The sequence below is a fragment of the Salvelinus namaycush genome, chromosome 25 (assembly GCF_016432855.1).
Source record: "Salvelinus namaycush isolate Seneca chromosome 25, SaNama_1.0, whole genome shotgun sequence".
NCBI lineage: Eukaryota > Metazoa > Chordata > Actinopteri > Salmoniformes > Salmonidae > Salvelinus > Salvelinus namaycush.
Window position 1 is genome coordinate 2412668 of NC_052331.1, and position 21798 is coordinate 2434465.

Sequence of the window (21798 nt, forward strand, 5' to 3'; positions counted from 1 at the left end):
GTTGAAGGACAATCCAAGAATCTCTTCATTCTTTTAATCTCTGAACGCTGTAGATATCTGGCTCGGTGTAAGAATGTTTTTCTCCGCATGTGGCAGTGTGTAGATTTGGAAGACTGAAGATTTAGGTCTGTGTGTGAGAGAGCGAAAGTGTTTGTGTTGGTCTGTTAAGATCTGGTTGCGAGTGTGTAAGAGATTCTGTGTGTGAGCGAGTCTGTGTGTGGCTGTGTGTGTTGCTCTGTATGCAGTGCAGTCCGCTCCCACTCCTGGTTCTTGACTGGAGGGTTTAGCCGACGCTGGAGGGTGAAGGAGACCCCTCCACTGCAGTCCCCTGCTCCCGGAGAACCTCCTCCGTGACACAGACTAGCCCGAGAAGAGGAGGGAAGAGAAAGAGAAGGGAGAGAGAGCCAGGTATAACAAACAGAAGAGAAAGAGGTAGAATGAGAGGGGACTTTTCGACAAAACAGTGAAGTGCATGACCACTAAAGGAGACAAAAACCACTTCAGGAGAGACAAAGACACTACAGACACATACAACCCAGTGAAGACTGGAGCAAGGCTGGCAAGCAGCCCCAGCAGCCCACCACCACCACCGACAGTACAGCCACCACCATGCAGGTGTCGTTTGCATGTTCGGACCAGGACGGAGGAAGAGGAGGGCTGAGGCCCCCGGGGAATGGAGGGCACAGCAAGCAGAATGCCACCAGTGCAAACACGGCCAGCCAGGCGCGGGCACGCTTCCGTACGGTGGCCCTCATCGCCCGCAGCCTGGGCTCCTTTACCAACCGCTACCACCACAACCTTAAGGAATCCACCGCCAAGCTCACTGGCATGAAGTACCGGTACGTAGATGAATTACTGTTGTAATTGTGGTAATGAGCGCTTATTCATGTGTTATACATGCTTAGTCAATGAGTTATTGGTTCTTAAGTAATGAGTCTTCGTATAGTGTTTACGATTTATTGTTGTAGTGGCTTATTCATTCATGTGTTATAAAGCATTAGACCCACATGGAACCAAGAAGTGTCACATTGAAGTGTTTTACCATTTTCTTTTCAGGGCAACCAGGGCTACAAGTAAAACACAACATAATTTGACAAACAGTTGCAAAAAACGTGATAAAGTACATAAATTGGAAATTAATATCCACCTGATTTTGTGACAGCAACTATGTGAGCATATTACAGTATTATAGACACTGGGATTTCCTATGATCTATGTAGAAGAACAGAAGTCCTTACCTTCTAACGACTCTTACAGTGCCTTCAGAAATGATTCATACCCCTTGACTTATTCCACATTGTGTTGTGTTACAGCCTGAATTCAAAATGGATTAAATGTGAAAAACGATTTTACCAATCTACACACAATACCCCATAATGACAAAGTGAAACATGTTTTTAGCAATGTTCGCAAATTGATTGAAAATTAAATACAGAAATAATCTAATTTACATAATTATTCACAAGCCTGAGTCAATACTTTGTAGTAGCACCTTTGGCAGCGATCACAGCTGTGAGTCTTTCTGGGTAAATCTCTAAGAGCTGTCCGCACCTGGATTGTGCAACATTTGTTCATTATTCTCTTAAAAATTCTTCAAGCTCCGTCAAATTGGTTGTTGATCATTGCTAGACAACCATTTTCAGGTCTTGCCATAGATTTTCAAGCAGATTTAAGTCAAAACTGTAACTCGGCCACTCAGGAACATTCACTGTCTTCTTGGTAAGCAACTCCAGTGTAGATTTGGCCTTGTGTTTTAGGTTATTGTCCTGCTGAAAGGTGAGTTCGTCTCTCAGGGTCTGGTGGAAAGCAGACTGATCCAGGTTTTCCTCTAGGATTTTGCCTGTGCTTAGATCCATTCCGTTTATTTTTTTATCCTGGAAAAACTCCCCAGTCCTTAACCACTATGCTTGAAAATATGGAGAGTGGTACTCAGTTATGTGTTGTATTGGATTTGTCCCAAACATAACACTTTGTATTCAGGATGAAAAGTTAATTGCTTTGCCACATTTTTTGCAGTATTCATTTATTGCCTTGTTTCAAACTGTATGCATGTTTTGGAATATTTTTATTCTGTACAGGCTTCCTTCTTTTCACTCTGTCAATTAGGTTAGTATTGTAGAGTAAGTACAATGTTGTTGATCCATCCTCAGTTTTCTCCTATCACAACCATTAAACTCTGTAATTGTTTTAAAGTCACCATTGGCCTCATGTTGAAATTCCTGAGCAGTTTCCTTCCTCTCCAGCAACTGAGTTAGGAAGGACACCTGTATCTTTGTGATGACTGGGTGTATTGATACGCCATCCAAAGTGTACTTAATAACTTCACCATGCTCAAAGGAATATTCAAAGTCTGCTTTTGTTTTACCAATCTACCAATAGGGGCCCTTTGCGAGGCATTGGAAAACCTCCCTGGTATTTGTGGTTGAATCTGTGTTTGAAATTCACTTCTCGACTGAGGAATCTTACAATTATCTGTCTGTGTGTGGTACAGAGATGAGGTAGTCCTTCAAGAATCATGTTAAACACTATTATTGTGCACAGAGTCCTTGCAACGTATTTTATTTGTGAATTTTTTTTAAACTCCTGAACTTATTTAGGCTTGCCTTAACAAAGGGGTCGAATACTTATTGACTCAAAACATTTAATCTTTTCATTTGTCATGAATTAGTTACAACTCTGACATTATGGGGCATTGTGTAGGACAGTGACACGAAATCTAAATGTAATCCATGTTCAATTCAGGCTGTAACGCAACAACACTTGGAATACTTTCTGAAGGCACTCTATGTGGCTTGTGAATAGTTTGTAGCTCAAACCATTTGTACTTTCAGACGTCTTTGTGAGAAGAACCGTTTTCTAGATCCACCCTTCTCACAAACACCGCTCTAGTTCAGCCCCCCGTCAATCGCTGGTTGGTATCAGCGGTTGCAGAAGAAATAGACAAATCCAATACTAAAAACAGAAGTCTGTAGCTCAAGTACACAATGTTTAAGAAGGCTTAGAAGCAAAAAATCAGGCCGGAGTGATGGTGGGACTCAAGCGGTTATAGAGTCTTACGTAATGAGTCATACAGTCATGAACTGCACAGTTTTCCATACAGAGTGTATTGACCATTAAGTGTTGAGTTATAGTGTTTAAGGTTGAGTTACTGAGCAATCTTGTATATGGTGACTGTTTATGGATTGGCGTAAGTGGAGGACACGAGCTCCACTCCTCAGTGACTTGAGGTCCCAGTACAAGGTGCAAGGACAGTCTGTTAGTCTGTTAGTCAGTCTGTTAGCTCTCAGTCTGTTACAGTTAAATTTGACTGCAGGTTTATGAACAATAAATGATGACATCCATACATGCATGAGGGAATTAGAATGTTTTAGTTTAAATGTATACGTTGTTTAGAATGTGTTTAAGAGATGTGTAGGTTTATGTGTATTATGTACAGTAACCATATAAATGACAATTCCTGCTTTCCTCAGCACCAGTGCATGTGTGTAGTGTGGTTACGATACCTTATTCATGACTTGTAAAGCATTCATTTATGAAATATAGAGCTTTGGAGAGTTTTTTATGCATACTCCATGTGTATGATGTAAGTATACAGTATATAACTAAATACATAATAATTACTTGAGGAAGAGTAATAATAGTAATAATAATAATAATAATAATAATAATATGAAATACTCGTTGAGGCTTAATGATCTGTACATTTACTGTAAGATGTCTGTGTGAGGTCATTGTATCACAGCAGAAACAGTTGGAGAGAGAAGGGACAGTTTTTACAATGGAGGCAACTACAGCAATTGAATGTGAATGGATTTGATGAAGATGAGGAAATCGCAGTGGTGGAAAAAGTACTCAATTGTCATACTTGAGTAGAAGTAGAGATACCTCAATAGAAAATGACTAAAGTAAAAGTGAGTCACCCATTACAATATTACTTGAGTAAAAGTTTTTTTTAAAACATATGTTTGTAAATGTACTTAAGTACAGTGGTGGGAAAAGTACTTAATCTCATACCTGAGTAAAAGTAAGAAGTATGAGTAAATGCTATACATCAACTTCCTTTAAAAAGGTTATCCCTTTTAGATTAAACTATATTAAATATATTCACGTCACCAAATAACTGATTAAACACACTGTTTTGCATTGAAGGTCTACAGTACCCTCAACAGCACCCTCTAGGGTAGCACTATGGTGTAGCCGGAGGACAGCTATTTTCCTTCCTCCTCTGGGTACATTAACTTCAACACAAATCCTAGGAGGCTCATGGTTCTCACCCCTTTCCATAGACTTAAACAGTAATTATGACAACTTCCGGAGACATCCTCCAACCTACCAGAGCTCTTGCAGTATAAACTGACATGTTGTCCATCCAATCAAAGAATCAGATAATAAATCTACTACTGAAAACGGCTAGCTAGCAAAGCAGCGCATAAAATGTGTTGAGTAGTTGACTCAAAGAAAGAGAAAAACAATAGTTGAACAGTTTTGAACTAATTAATTTCTTCAAAAATGAAGGAGAAGCAGCAGAGACAAAGAGAGAGAGCTAGCTATATTTTGTTGTATTTTTTTCTTCATTGTTTACCTTTCATGTACTTAGCTAATGCAGCTAATTTAGCCTACTCAACAACCTGACTCAAACAGAGAGGAATGTTATTTATGTTAGCTAGCTGGCTAAAGCTATCCAACACTGCAACTTTTCCAAGTCATGGTAAGCGTTCGGTTGTATTAATTTATTGCCACCTAGGCCCCCCAGTGTAACTGCTAAACTGCTTGCCATACACTGTCGTGAGTGATTGTACACATGGATTGTAGGTTTACTAATCCGTTAGATCTAGTTTGTTGACTATAACATTAACATGGTGACAACGATGTAGGCTGTGTAGCTGTTAGCGGTTGTGGTATGACGGTTTGGCTTGGAGAGGTTATTGCGGCTGCTCACAGACAGCTGTTGTGTTGTGCACTGAAGTCCACAAGAGAAGGTGAGGAGGAGAGTGTGTAGATGAGAGAAGGAATTATACAAGGACCAAAGTGATGATGCTGTATGTGGCTGCTTTGAAAGTTAACTGTGTGTGCAAGTGATCAGGGTGTATTCATTCTGCCAATTCTGTTGCAAATTGTTTCTTAAATGGAAGCAAACTGAATAAAATGGGGAGAGCCTACCTGAATTTGTACAATAGAAACTCTCGTTTTAGTTTAGTTCGGACTAATGATTACACCCCAGATAAGCTAGATGCAGGGAAGAGTGTGCAATGCACTATTGAATGTGTCACTGTCTTGATTACTCCAATTTGTCTCTTGACCTGTTCACCTACAGTTGAAGTTGGAAGTTTACATCCACCTTAGCCAAATACATTTAAACTCTGTTTTTCACAATTCCTGACATTTAATCTTAGTAAAAATTCCCTGTTATAGGTCAGTTAGGATCACCACTTTATTTTAAGAATGTGAAATGTCAGAATAATAGTAGAGAGAATGATTTATTTCAGCTTTTATTTCTTTCATCACATTCCCAGCTTACATACACTCAATTAGTATTTGGTAGCATTGCCTTTAAATTGTTTAACTTGGGTCAAACGTTTCGGGTAGCCTTCCCCAAGCTTCCCACAATACTTTGGGTGAATTTTGGCCCATTCCTCCTGACAGAGCTGGTGTAACTGAATCAGGTTTATAGGCCTCCTTGCTCGCACACGCTTTTTCAGTTCTGCCCACAAATTGTCTATGGGATTGAGGTCAGGGCTATGTGATGGCCACTCCAATACCTTGACCTTGTTGTCCTTAAGCCATTTTGCCACAACTTTGGAAGAATGCTTGGGGTCATTGTCCATTTGGAAGACCCATTTGCGACCAAGCTTTAACTCCCTGACTGATGTCTTGAGATGTTGCTTCAATATATCCACATAATTTTTCTCCCTCATGATGCCATCAATTTTGTGCAGTGCACCAGTCCCTCCTGCAGCAAAGTACCCCCACAACATGATGCTGCCACCCCCGTGCTTCACGGTTGGAATGGTGTTCTTCGGCTTGCAAGCATCCCCCTTTTCCCTCCAAACATAACGATGGTCATTATGGCCAAACAGTTCTATTTTTGTTTCATCAGACCAGATGACATTTCTCCAAAAAGTACGATCTTTGTCCCCATGTGCAGTTGCAAACCGTAGTCTGGCTTTTTTTATGGCGGTTTTGGAGCAGTGGCTTCTGCCTTGCTGAGAGGCCTTTCAGGTTATGTCGATATAGGACTTGTTTTACTGTGGATATAGATACTTTTGTACCTGTTTCCTCCAGCATCTTCACAAGGTCCTTTGCTGTTGTTCTGGGATTGATTTGCACTTTTCGCACCAAAGTACGTTCATCTCTAGGAGACAGAACGCGTCTCCTTCCTGAGCGGTATGACGGCTGCGTGGTCCCATGGTGTTTATACTTCCGTACTATTGTTTGTACAGATGAACGTGGTACCTGCACTGAGTTTGAAGGTAGGCATTGAAATACATCCATAGGTACACCTCCAATTGGCACAAATCATGTCAATTAGCCTATCAGAAGCTTCTAAAGCCATGACATAATTTTCTGGAATTTTCAATATGCTATAATAGAAATAAGGCCATGCCTGTACCTGTGTAAGGATTGAAAATGGCAGATTTGGGCACTAATAAGTCCTTAAATTGGAGCTGAGGCTCTGCACTTCAATGCGCTGTATGAGTTTTGGCTGCTGTTCTGAACTTGAGCATCGCACGCACAAGAAGTTGGTCCCATCCCTCCCACTAGTTGGACAACTTTAGCACATTTTTTGTTGTCTGAGTGAGGGAAATGCTGTAAATTAAGAGGACCTAATGTATTTTGTAAAATGAGGCGTTGAGGATTTTAATAAATTCCACTTTGATGTCATACAAACATGCCAAGCACCTGTGAGTCCAAATGTGCACTTCACATTTTCTTATCATAAAACTCATATACAGTCTCAATGTTGATGATCACTATGTTTGTACAGTTGCAAGATGACATGGCGTCACTCCCTGGGTTGCTCTGAACAGAATGAGCCTATGTTTGTCTATTGTGATTCACACCTGAATGCTAGTGCTTGTAGTATTCTATATCTTTGCTTTCTTTAATGGATACATGTTAATTTTTATTTGGTCGCCATTTCCTCATGTTAAGCCTAATGTTGATGTTTCACGAATCCATAGGCCTACGGTGTCGCAATGCTGCTATTCAGAATGCTGGCTGGCGACAATAATGTAGAGTATTTACTTGTTCAGTAATTAAAAGGGGAAATTCAAAAATTGCAGATTGTAGAATGAATGTTCGATGCAACAGCATACTAATCAGTAACCAATAGATTGTTTTAGAATATACAACTGCCCTTTAGCCTACTTTAGCTGTATTTGGGCTCTCTCGCAGCTTGTATAGAAAGTTGTGCTGTGTAAAACCAGTCTTTTAATGCCAAATAATACAATCAGTCCACCGTCAAAACAATAGCTTGCTAGGGATTGTTTCATTATGCAGACAATGCAGTCTACCCTATCTATACCTACAGTGCCTTCAGAAAGTATTCATACCCTTGACTTATTCCACATTTGTGTTACAGCCTGAATTAATAATTGTTAAATGTATGTTTTTCTCTCTCACCTAACTACACATTACCCCATAATGACAAAGTGAAAACATGTTTTTGAAATTTTTGCACATTTATTGATTAATAAAACACAGAAATATTTCATTTACATAACAATTTACACCCCTGAGTCAATACTTTGTCGAAGGCGGTTACAGCTGTGAGTCTTTTTGGGTAAGTCTCTAAAAGCTTTGCACACGTGGATTATACGTTATTTTCCCATTTTCCCATTCTTCAAGCTCTGTCAAGTTGATTGTTGATCATTGCGAGACAGCCATTTTCAAGTCTTGCCATAGATGGTAAGCAACCCGTGTAGATTTGGCCTTGTGTTTTAGGTTATTGTCCTGCTGAAAGTCCATGCAACTTATTATGTTAAGGACATTTTTACTCCTGAAATTATTTAGTTTTACCATAACGAAGGGGTTGAATGCTCAAGACATTTCAGCTTTACATTTTTATTAATTTCGAACATTTTCTACAAATAATATTTCACTTTGACATTATGCGGTATTGTGTGTCAATCAGTGACACAACATCTCAATGAATCCATTTTAAATTCAGGATGTAACATAACAAAATTTAGAAAAAAAGTCAAGTGAATACTTTCTGAAGGCACTTACAGTATTTAGTTGGTAGCCTATTTATATTACACTTTGGAACTCGGACTCCACGCTGTCGGAGCTATCTGTCTCATCACTCTTAGGCTTACCAGTGGTCACAGAAGGGGGGGTCGCTCTCATGAGCTCCGCTGGGTCTCTGGCAGTCATCAACTTGGTTTTCTGGGAGAGGAGGAGATGGAGGACCGATATTCTCACTAGAGGAACTGTCACTATTCTCGAGGGGAGGAAGAAGAGGATGAGCAAGGCCACTGTCACGTTACTTTACTGACTTCATTGTCCCCATGGGGAAATTTTGTTGCAGTGTCATGTACATGTTTAACCTCTCTTGGGCACGTGAGACGGTAGCGTCCCACCTCTTCAACAGCCAGTGAAACTCCTGTGCGCCAAATTCAAATACAGAAATACTCATTGTAAAAATTCTGAAAACAAAACATATTTTACATAGGTTTAAAGATTAACTTCTTGTGAATCAGTTACACATGTCAGAAATAGAGATAAAATTAATCCCTTACCTTTGATGATCTTCATATGGTTGCACTCAGCAGACATTAATTTACTCAATAAATGTTCCTTTTGTTCGATAAAGTCTCTTTATATCCAAAAACCTCCGTTTTGTTCGCACGTTTTCTTCAGTAATCCACAGGCTCAAACGCAGTCAAAACAGGAAGACAAAAAAATCCAAATTGTATCCGTAAAGTTCATAGAAACATGTCAAACGATGTTTATATTCAAACCTCAGGTTGTTTTTAGCCTAAATAATCGATAATATTTCAACCGGACAATAACGTTGTCAATTTAAAAGGTAAACAAAAAACGCACTCTCTCCGTCTCGCGCATGAAAAAGCTCTGTGACACTTTAGGGTCCACTCATTCAGACTGCTCTTACTTCTTCATTTTTCAGAATACAAGCCTGAAACAATTTCTAAAGACTGTTGTCATCTAGTGGAAGGCATAGAAACTGCAATTTGAGTCCTAAGTCAATGGATACTGTAATGGCATTGAATAGAAAACTACAAAACCCCCCAAAAAACTACTTCCTGAATGGATTTTTTTCAGGTTTTCGCCTGCCAAATCAGTTCTGTTATACTCACAGACACCATTTTAACAGTTTTGGCAACTTTAGAGTGGTTTCTATCCAAATATACCAGTTATATGCATATCATATCTTCTGGGCCCGAGAAGCAGGCAGTTTAATTTGGGCATGCATTTCATCCAAAATTCCGAATGCTGCCCCCTACCCTAGTGAAGTTTTAAGGTGGCGTTTACATAACAAAACAAATTGACAATACAACTTGCATAACAGTTACATACCAGTAAAAAGAGACTAGCCTGCTGGCCTTACTGGGTCAGTAGGAACATCAGCCCGAGGTATTTAGGAGGGATATCACACCTGGCACAAATTATTGTCTAGTTCTGTTTTTCCTGCCGAGGGGTGCCCTATACCTGCGCCCAGGGGAGTAGTTCAAAGTCCGGGTACAGGGGGTGGCTTGGGTCTAAAATTATTTTGTAAGCCTTGCGGATGGCCCTGACCTTAAACATCTCATCCAGGCCTGTCTGTTTGACTCCAAGTACCTTGCTTGCTGTGGTGATAATCCTTCTCAGCATATTTCTCTGGCTGACAGTGGAATTGCCAAACCAACAAACAATACAAAAAGTTTAAATACTCTCAATGAAAGATTTGTAAAACAGAGTCAGTATAGTACAGTCTACATTAAAATATCCCAGGTTTTTGAGAACGTCTCTATTGACTCTTTTTGTAGATCAGGTCTGTACATTTACTCCACTGAAGCTTATTGTTCAAGAGGACACCCATATACAGTATGTGTTCCTCTACAATCTCTATGTTCTGACCTCTGATAGATGTTGCAGAGATACGCTTCCTGAAGTCTGTGCAGATCTCTTTGGTCTTGTTGGTATTGAGGACCAAGTGTGATTCGTCACACCACTCTACAAAGTAATTTAGGACCGGGCCATGGTGTTCCTCGTCATCATGCAACAGGCTGATCAAGGCAGTGTCATCAGCGAACTTAACGAGGTGTCTGTCAGGATGGGAACTAGTACAAGATGTACAGGAGTGGGGACAAAACACATCCCTGAGGAGAGCCTGTGTTGGTGTTGCGTGTGTCCGACACTTGGGGACCTGTTTTGACCCGCTGTGACCATTGGCTCAGGAAGTTCAACAGCCACAAAATAAAGTCCACCTGTGTGCAATCTAAGTGTCACATGATCTTAGTATTTATACACCTGTTCCGAACGGCCCCAGAGTCTGCAACACCACTAAGCAAGGGGCACCACCAAGCAAGCGGCACCATGAAGACCAAGGATCTCTCTAAACAGGTCAGGGACAAAGTTGTGAAGACGTACAGATCAGGGTTGGGTTTTCAAAAAATATCCAAAACTTTGAACATACCACGGAGCACCATTAAATCCATTATTAAAAAATGGAAAGAATATGGCACCACAACAACAAACCTGCCAAGAGCCACCAAAACTCACGGACCAGGCAAGGAGGGCATTAATCAGAGTGGCAACAAAGAGAGCGAAGATTGTAGTATCTGTCCATAAGACCACTTTAAGCCATACACTCCACAGAGTTGGGCTTTACGGAAGAGTGGCCATAAAAAAGTAATTGCTTAAAGAAAAAAATAAGCAAACACGTTTGGTGTTCGCCAAAAGGCATGTGGGAGACTCCCCAAACATATGGAAGAAGGTACTCTGGTCAGATGAGACTAAAATGTAGCTTTTTGGCCATCAAGAAAAATGTCTGGCACAAATCCAACACCTCTCTTCCCCCGAGAACACAGTGATGACACCGAGAACATGTTTTTCATCGGCAGGGACTGGGAAACTGGTCAGAATTGAAGGAATTATGGATAGCGCTAAATACAGGAAAATTCTTGAGGGAAACCTGTTTCACTCTTCCAGAGACTTGAGACTGGGGCGGTGGTTCACCTTCCAGCAGGACATTGACCCGAAGCATAACGCTAAAGCAACACTCGAGTGGTTTCAGGGGAAACATTAAAATGTCTTGGAATGACCTTGTCAAAGCCCAAATATCAATCCAATTGAGAATCTATGGTATGACTTAAAGATTGCTGTACACCAGCGGAACCCATCCAACTTGAAGGAGCTGGACCAGTTTTGCCTTGAAGAATGGGCAAAAATCCCAGTATCTAGATGTGCCAAGCTTATAGAGACATACCCCAAGAGACTTACAGCTGTAATTGCTGCAAAAGGTGGCTCTACAAAGTATTGACTTTGGGGGGGATGAATAGTTATGCACTCTCAAGTTTTCAGTTTTTTTGTCTTATTTCTTGTTTGTTTCGCAATAAAACATATTTTGCATCTTCAAAGTGGTAGGCATGTTCTGTAAATCAAATGATACAAACCACAAAACATTTTTTATTCTAGATTGTAAGGCAACAAAATAGATCAAATGCCAAGGGGTGTGAATATTTTCGCAAGCCACTGTACCTCCCACACAGTACAGTCAAAACACCTCTGGAGACAAGTGATACTGTTGTCGTTCCAGATCTGGACAGTTTTAACTGTGGGTTTCTCCCTCTCCAGGAGGCGACAGTAGGTTGGCCTGAGGTAGACAACATTGTGGTCTGATGTCCCCAGGGGAGGTCTGGTGGTGGCAGAGAACGCATTTGGTATTGTCCCATAGCACAAATCAAGAGTCTTATTTTTCCTAGTGTGACATTTCACATACTGGTGGTATGTGCGCAGGACTTTGTGCAAAGTACAGTTGTTAAAATCTCCTAAAATAAATGTGGGTGCGTCGGGGGAGATGGATTCCAGTTTCTGTGACAGATTATAAATCATCTCTGATGCCTTTGTTATATTAGCTTTCGGTTGAATGTACACAACGGTAACAAACAATTGGGGGAACTCACGCGGCAGATAGTAGGGTCGCAGTGACACAGACAGTAGTTCAATGTCGGGGGTACAGAGGCTCTTTCTTACCAGGATCGATTTACACCACTGGTCCCTGACAAGCAGGCAGACTGTGATGTTTCCCTGTGACTGTCAGATCACGGTCCACTCTGACCAGAGTGAAGCCGGCTGGCTCCACTTCCCTGTCCAGAACTCTGTCATCCAGCCAAGTCTCAGTAAATGGCAGCAAACAGGCCTCCTGGTTTTTTCCCTCAGTGCATGCGCATTGATCAGCAAGGTGGTGGGTAAGGGAGGTTTGGTCTTTAATTAATTATTTTTTTTGTCTGATTCCCCCGCGTTTTCCACATTTGCATTTGGGTTTGTAATCCACTCGCAGACACTCAGGATTAGATGGGCCATTGGGATATCCATCGCGTTCGTGTTTGAGTTGCATGGTAGTAGAACTCTCTGCTGTATTGGATTCCGCTGCCAGCAGCGTTTTCATAATTTAGTCCGTTTGTAGCGGGTATGTACACGATCAACAAGATCAGTCCAACACCCCACCACTGTGAATCCATCGTTGACAGATGGCAGATTGTTTGTAAACAAAGTGTACAAATTAAAAACATAAAAGAACGCCACACCAAACGTCACTCACACTGTGGGATGCAACAGAGCACCCCTTTCATCCCCTTTAGCACCAACTAGACTGGAACATTAAGACGGGCCCTGGCCGTGAGTTCTCTGTCGGGACTGGGAGATAGGCTAGTGCTAGCTGATGCATAAGTAGGACTACTAGCTTCCACCTGCGATAGTGTGCAACACAATATTAGGAAGGTGTCCTTAATGTTTTGCACACTCAGTGTATATTGTCTGTCTGGATCACCGTCTACCCATGCAGATTGGACAACACAAATGCTTCACTTGCTACATGTGAAAATTAAAAAAAGAGGGTTACTGTCGAAATGAGAATATTTTGGCATAGATTTGAGATGAGGGGCGCATGAGACCTCAGAGCTCATAGGCCTCTCCGCCTTGCGGTTGCTGTGGGGGTTTCCACTATGCCAGTGACTCAAGACTCCTTTCATTTATAAGAAGATGTTTTTGATTGCATAAACAACAACAGTAATTCTGTGATGGCAGAGATGCAGGGTTGCGTTCCAAACAAAACAACTACAAGTGTTCTTGATCTGGTTCCTCAACAGCACAGCTAGGAGAGCTCAAAAAAGCACCTTATAGTTGAAGACTCTTCTTAGAGTCATAAAAGTACATTGAAATGACTTAGGAACTGTGCACGCATTAGAGAGGTGTGTGGCCACTTGGAGACAGCAGTTTGACCTCTCACTCAAACCCTTGTAATTGTTTCTTATGTTGCACCCCCCCCACATTTTCCATTAATATTTCTATCATGTCAGGGAATGTATTCAAAGTATTTTTAGATTTCGATATCAACAAATGCAGAGAAAAGTACAATAAATGTCAAATCCACATGAAATCAACAGTGTAATGTTTGGATTCAGTCTTGTGTCAGGTGAAATGTTGTGTCCTCAACTTTGGTCGAATCATTTTCCCATAATCTCCAAACTGTTACCTTTCAATTGCTACCACTCTTATGCATATGCATTTTCACATTTATTCTGTAAGAAACATTTTAATATAGGCCAATTCCCACGAGTGTAAAGTTGGTGCCGTCCTCCTAATCTTAAACGGCACTGACTGCCACTGGGGTGTGGGTGTGAGTGTGTACATCCTCGTGTGTGTGTGTTTGTGTAGCTGTCACGCTCTGCCTCACATGTCGCATTGGGAAAACATCTGAGGGTGTAATCCTGATACAGAGCGCGAGCAGCGCGACCAGACGGAACCACAACGTGATAATACGGCTGTTAGAGTCATTCACAGTTGTCATGGAGATGTGAAAAATACTTACATATATACTACCGGTCAAAAGAACATCCTACTCATTCAAGGGTTTTTCTTTACTTTGACTATTTTCTACATTGTATAATAATAGTGAAGAGATCAAAACTACGAGAACACATGGAATCATGTAGTAATTAAAAAAGTGTTAAACAAATCAAAATCTATTTTATATTTGAGATTCTTCAAAGTAGCCACCCTTTGCCTTGATAACAGCTTTGCACACTCTCGCAGCCAACAAGTGCTCAGCATATGTGGGAACACCTTCAAGACTGTTGGAAAAGCATTCCAGATTAAGCTGGTTGAGAGAATGCCAAGAGTGTGCAAAGCTGTCATCAAGGCAAAAGTTGGCTATTTGAAGAATCTCAAATATAAAATATATTTTGACTTGTTTAACACATTTTGGGTTACTTCATGATATCATATGTGTTATTTCATAGTTTAGTAAAAATAAAGAAAAACCCTTGAATATACTTTTTTTACCCACTTCTTCGCCCCAATTTCGTGATTAAGATCTTGGCTCATCGCTGCAACTCCCCAACAAGCGGGGGCTCTCAGAATTGGAGAGAGTATCTTCCAGTCTGAATGATTCTACGTCTTTATAAGGAAGTCTCACACCAGTTTGCTGGTAGGGTATGGGATGCTACAAGCTTAGTGAACCAATGGAATCTAAAAAGTGCAGAATGGGATGCTACAAGCTTAGTGAACCAATGGAATGGAAAAATTCTATCAAAATGTATTTGTCACATGTGCCTAATAGAACAGTGTAGACTTTACTATGAAATGCTTGCTTACGAGCCATGCCCAACGATGCAGAGTAAACAAATAATTATAAAAGAAACATGGTAACACAAGAGGAATGAAATACACAAGAATGGAGCTATACACAGGGAGTACAAGTACCATGTCAATGTGCACGAGTAAGAGGTACTTGAGGTAAATATGAAGGCAATGTAAAGTGACTAGGCATCAGGATAGATACAAATACGAGTCAAATAAAGAACAGAGTAGCATCATCATATGATGAGTGTAAAAGCGTGTATGTGTGTATGTGTGTTTGTGTTGTGTCGGCGTGTGTGTGTGCGTATGTAGTATATGTGAATGTGTGTGGGTTTTGTGTGAGGTTGTCAGTGTAGCAAGTGTGAGTGAGTGAATATATACAGTAATGTGTGTATATGGTCTTGTGAGTGTGCATAGAGTCAGTGAACTGTTTACTTGGACAGTCGCCTATCACAGATCAGCAGTGTGTGTGTGTATTCACACTGTTAAAAAGCGAGAGAGATGTGGGGAGGGGGGAGTTCTCCAAAGCCTCAACTAATATTCGTTTTGACATGGTGACAAATAGCCCAGCTTTCAAAGGCAACTTTTAGAGGGAAACAGAAATCATAGTCACATTTGTTTGACCCAGGACTGAGTTTGGGAAACCCTGTGCTAAATTACTAAAATGTAAATAATTAGAATAAATCGCAACCTAATCCTTATTACGTACACTGCTTTTGACCAGATCCAAATGAGCCCTGGTCAAATGTGGTGCACTATATAGGGGATAGTGTGCCATTTGGGACGCAAGCAGTGTGTCCTCCCGATCTGGCTTTGAGCAACCGGTTTTAATAAACGTGTAACTTATCAGACCTTAAGCCATTGTCTCGATTCAGATGGCGTCACTCCTAAGCGATGCTCGTCCCTCAACCGATCTGTCTTGTAGGATGTGGAACTCATATTCCATTTTTTTCATTCCAGAGCATCCGCCATTAAAAAAACTAAAACATAGTTCCTGATTTATGATATCCCTGTCCTCGCGTATGACCTTGCACGAAAGAAACTAGCAAATGTATTACAAACGTTGTGACAGTGATTTAATAGTTTGCAATTGTGATAAAGTAAAAACAAAGCGGTGGCTATCTCCTGCAAAAATTCATAGCAAGGACATCGGTCGCCAGTGCAGTGACTTAACCAGCTGTTTAGCAAATTGTTGTTGCTAGCTTACTTACATAGTTAGATAGCTAGCTCTACATTGACTGACAAAACAAATGATTAGCCTGTTTAAATTATCCTGAAGTTGGAGACATGCAGCCCCAAAATGAAAGGGACATTTCACAGTATATGTCCATGAATATGTTATTAAGATATAATATGTGTCATACAATACATTTTTTTTTTTTCTATGTTGGCCTGGTATGGGTCCCAATCAGAGGCAGCTGTGAAGCTTAAGGCTAAGTGCCAACAAATAAAGTTAACTTCCCACAAAGACAGGTGGGAAAAAGTGCTACCTAAGTATGGTTCTCAATCAGAGACAACGATAGACAGCTGTCCCTGATTGAGAACCCTACCCGGCAAAAACATAGAAATACAAATAATAGAATATTAAATTCCCCACCCCAACTCACACCCTGACCAAACCAAAATAGAGACATAAAAAGGATCTCTAAGGTCAGGGCGTGACACACCCAAAGGACATTCATCCAACTTGACACAACTGTGGGAAGCATTGTAGGCAATATGGGCCAGCATCCATGTGAAACACTTTTAACACATTGTAGAGTCCATGCCCAGACGAATTGAGGCTGTTCTGACGGCAAAAAGGGGTACATGTTCCTAATGTTTTATACACTCAGTGTATACAGTAGAAGAAACATATACTACTAACGCCTATAATAAATACTACAGTTATACAAAGGGAATGCTTGCATATGGTGTGCTTGCGGGGTACAGTGAGGTGTTCGGAGTCACTTTGATACCAGGGGAGATTGTTGTTTTGGGACCTTTCACATCTCCTCTTGAGAGTCAACGACTTCTTTGTATTCAACATACTGTCCATCCTGTGAGGGATAAATTGCTTGAATGTCCCCTAGCTTCTCCCCATGTACAACAAACTCAAAAAATAATCTGTAGGCCACCAAGCAGTGTTGTCTGAAAGAGAATTACAAAAACTCTATTAGACTTTAATGGACAATCGTTGTGTACTGTCTATATTCCTAATGTAGCAGCACGATGCAGAATATGACACATCTCACAGACACATGTTCACTAGCTAGCTAATTAGCTAGCTAGCTACAACAACACAGGTACAGTTACTTAACGACTAATATGACTCATGAAGCCAAAGTCATTCCTTTATTGTTTTGCTCCTAATGAGATGCAATGAGGCTAGCTAGGCTAGCTAGGCTAGGTTCTCCAGTAAGAGCTGTCTGTGCTTGAACACCGTTATTTATACCTCAGTGGACAGCACCCGCATAGGCTCCACCAGTCGTGAATCGCCATCACTGCTTGCTGGTCTCACAACTTGTGTTCTCGCTGTCTCAACTCCTCTTCAGTGTATTCCAGCTCAAATAAAAATGGCTGTATGTCCCTTTGTAAAAGAACACTAAAACGTTTTTCGTCGTCAAGGACTTCTTGGAAATGAAAATCATCAAAAGCAGCCTTTGGAATTATTTACCAATTTCGGACAGACAGTGCATGGTAACGTAGCTCCCGTTAGCCTGTAGAAAACGAGTACTGCTCCCATTTTCAAAAAGCCCGCCTTCGAGCGCGGGAACACAATTTGACAAGGAAGTAGGGCTTTACAAAGCCAGGGAAAATGAGTCAATCTAATGTCGTGGCAGATAGGAACATCGTTGAGACAAGTCCAATGGCACTATTGAACAAGGACAACCATATCTACTCACGACTAGCGTGATTGTGCAATCGGCGAAACACAAAGGCCACAATAATTGCTACAAAACATGACACCTCAATCAAGCGATGACATCACTCTCCTGGTGCAAAAATTCAAATATACGGCTATGGTGCATAATTATGTCTGAAACACATCTCATCTCTCATGATTATGTAGGGAGACTGGAAAACCACCCAAAATAGTGTCTAGTGTAGCGGTGAAGTTTCCCTTGAAGAGGGACTGTTATCAGAAATCAGTTGGCAAATAAGCATGTTTCCCTGCGATTGATAATGTTACTTTGTATGGTTGGGTCAGCTGAACACAGCAGTTGACTTGGGAAGGCTACTGCAATCACTCGCAGCATAACAGCTGCTTCATGAAAACTCATAATAATGCTAGCTAGCATTTGTTGGAAGCATTCAACATTGCCTGTGCAGCACTTAGTAAACTCTCCTCAATAGATGGTTAATAGCAGCATCGTTTCAGTGACTGGCTCAGCGAGCAGCTAACGATAGCTAAATAATTTGCAGGTTGACTTTTATTGTGACGAATCTTGCCCTGGAGGCAGAACTGAGCAATTCCAGCTCGATGGGAAAGTCAAAAATGGCTATATTGTAAAAAATGAATGAAAACAAAAATGTGCTTTTTGGTTTTATTTTAGGTTAGGGTTAGGCATTAGGGTTAGCAGTGTGGTTAATGTTAGGTTTAGGTTAGGGTTAGGTTTCAAATCAGATTTTATGACTTTGTGGCTGTGCCAGCTCTGCAGAGCTGCCTCCAGGGTAAGATTAATGACAACAAATGCCAACCTGCAAGTAATATTGGACACATTTATGCTAGCTTTCATTGTCAAACTTCAGAAACACTGCTTCATGAATCACAAAAATCCTTAGCTAGTTGTATAATGGTGCAACTTTCTCACCAAAAGAACGTCATCTTTATTGAAAGATGCATTGTTTAAGCTTAGGAGAATTACGACTGTTTGAGGCAGAAATGGGGTTCAGCAGACGATGTCACCTAAGACTTAGGTCCTAACTAATATCTTTGAATGTTGAACAGCACATCGTAGCCAAACTACTTTTGATGTATCCCATTGCCCTTTGCGAGACATGAGACAGATCCCTGCAGGCGGAATCTGACGTAAGATATTTACATTAACCACCCCCTATCTCAAACCCCCCACTCTACTCCAGTCTTGAACCGCCTATCTTAAACCCCCTACTTCACTCAAGTCTGCAACCCCCCACCGTACCTTCTCCGCTGTGCAATCCGGTTTTCGAGCTGGTCACGGGTGCACCTCAGCCACGCTCAAGGTACTAAACGATATCATAATCGCCATTGATAAAAGACAGTACTGTGCAGCCGTTTTCCTAGACCTGGCCAAGGCTTTCGACTCTGTCAATCACCGTATTCTTATTGTCAGACTTAACAGCCTTGGTTTCTCAAATGATTGCCTCGCCTGGTTCACCAACTACTTCTCAGACAGAGTTCAGTTTGTCAAATTGGAGGGCCTGTTGTCCGGACCTCTGGCAGTCTCTATGGGGGTACCACAGGGTTCAATTCTTGGGCCGACTCATTTCCCTGTATGTATCAACGATGTCACTCTTGCAGCGGGTGATTCCCTGATCCACCTCTACGCAGACGACCCCATTCTGTATACATCTGGCCCTTCTTTGGACACTGTGTTAACAAACCTTCAAACGAGCTTCAATGCCATACAACACTCCTTCCATGGCCTCCAACTGCTCTTAAACGCTAGTAAAACCAAATGCATGCTTTTCATCCATTCACTGCCCGCACCCGCCCGTCCGACTAGCATCACTACTCTGAACGGTTCTGACCTAGAATATGTGGACAACTACAAATGCCTCGGTGTCTGGCTAGACTGTAAACTCTCCTTCCAGACTCATATTAAACATCTCCAATCCAAAATTAAATCTGGAATCGGCTTCCTATTTTGCAACAAAGCCTCCTTCACTCCCGCCGCCAAACATACCCTCGTAAAACTGACTATCCTACCGATCCTCGACTTTGGCAATGTCATTTACAAAATAGCTTCCAATACTCTACTCAGCAAACTGGATGCAGTCTATCACAGTGCCATCCGTTTTGTCACCCTTATACCACCCACCACTGCGACCTGTATGCTCTAGTCGGCTGGCCCTCGCTACATATTCGTCGCCAGACCCACTGGCTCCAGGTCATCTATAAGTCTTTGCTCGGTAAAGCTCAGCCTTATCTCAGCTCACGGGTCACGATAACAACACCCACCCGTAGCACGCGCTCCAGCAAGTATATCTCACTGGTCATCCCCAAAGCCAACACCTCTTTTGGCCGCCTTTCCTTCCAGTTCTCTGCTGCCAATGACTGGAACGAATTGCAAAAATCGCTGAAGCTGGAGACTTATATTTCCCTCACTAACTTTAAACATCAGCTATCTGAGGAGCTAACCAATCGCTGCAGCTGTACATAGCCCATCTGTAAATAGCCCATCCAATCTACCTACCTCATCCCCATATTTTTATTTACTTTTCTGCTCTTTTTCACAGCAGTATTTCTACTTGCACATCACCATCTGCTCATCTAACACTCCAGTGTTAATTGCTAAATTGTAATTACTTCGCTACTATGGCCTATTTATTGCCTTACCTCCTCACGCCATTTGCACACACTGTATATAGACGTTCTTTTTTCCCTATTGTGTTATTGACTGTACGCTTGTTTATTCCATGTGTAACTCTGTGTTGTTGTTTGTGTCGCACTGCTTTGCTTTATCTTGGCCAGGTCGCAGTTGTAAATGAGAACTTGTTCTCAACTAGCTTACCTGGTTAATTAAATAAAGGTGAAATAAAAATAAATAAAAAATAAATCTCAAACCCCCTACTTCACTCCAGTCTGCAACCCCCTATTCCACTCCAGTCTGCAACCCCCTATCTCAAACCCCCTACTTCACTCCAGTCTGCAACCCCCTATCTCAAACCCCCTACTTCACTCCAGTCTGCAACCCCCTATCTCAAACCCCCTACTTCACTCCAGTCTGCAACCCCCTATCTCAAACCCCCTACTTCACTCCAGTCTGCAACCCCCTATCTCAAACCCCCTACTTCACTCCAGTCTGCAACCCCCTATCTCAAACCCCCTACTTCACTCCAGTCTGCAACCCCCTATCTCAAACCCCCTACTTCACTCCAGTCTGCAACCCCCTATCTCAAACCCCCTACTTCACTCCAGTCTGCAACCCCCTATCTCAAACCCCCTACTTCACTCCAGTCTGCAACCCCCTATCTCAAACCCCGTACTTCTCTCCAGTCTGCAACCCCCTATCTCAAAACCCCCTACTTCACTCCAGTCTGCAACCCCCTATCTCAAAACCCCCTACCTCACTCCAGTCTGCAACCCCCTATCTCAAAACCCCCTACCTCACTCCAGTCTGCAACCCCCTATCTCAAAACCCCCTACTTCTCTCCAGTCTGCAACCCCCTATCTCAAACCCCCTACTTCACTCCAGTCTGCAACCCCCTATCTCAAACCCCCTACTTCACTCCAGTCTGCAACCCCCTATCTCAAACCCCCTACCTCACTCCAGTCTGCAACCCCCTATCTCAAAACCCCTACCTCACTCCAGTCTGCAACCCCCTATCTCAAACCCCCTACTCCACTCCAGTCTGCAACCCCCTATCTCAAACCCCCTACTCAACTCCAGTCTGCAACCCCCTATCTCAAAACCCCTACCTCACTCCAGTCTGCAACCCCCTATCTCAAAACCCCTACCTCACTCCAGTCTGCAACCCCCTATCTCAAAATTCCTACCTCACTCCAGTCTGCAACCCCCTATCTCAAAACCCCTACCTCACTCCAGTCTGCAACCCCCTATCTCAAAACCCCCTACTCCACTCCAGTCTGCAACCCCCTATCTCAAACCCCCTACTCCACTCCAGTCTGCAACCCCCTATCTCAAACCCCCTACTCCACTCCAGTCTGCAACCCCCTATCTCAAACCCCCTACTCCACTCCAGTCTGCAACCCCCTATCTCAAACCCCCTACTCCACTCCAGTCTGCAACCCCCTATCTCAAACCCCCTACTTCACTCCAGTCTGCAACCCCCTATCTCAAACCCCCT

At 42.1% G+C, this 21798-nt stretch overlaps 1 protein-coding gene across 1 annotated transcript in view; it reads left to right on the plus strand.

Moving 5' to 3' along the window:
* The first annotated feature begins 609 nt into the window (after nucleotides 1–609).
* LOC120020517 (voltage-gated potassium channel subunit beta-1-like) overlaps nucleotides 610–21798 on the plus strand; it is a 72276-nt gene continuing 51087 nt past the window's right edge. The window contains exon 1 of the mRNA XM_038964220.1: nucleotides 610–839. Coding sequence (XP_038820148.1) covers nucleotides 610–839 — 230 coding nt within the window. The remainder of the gene's footprint in view (nucleotides 840–21798) is intronic.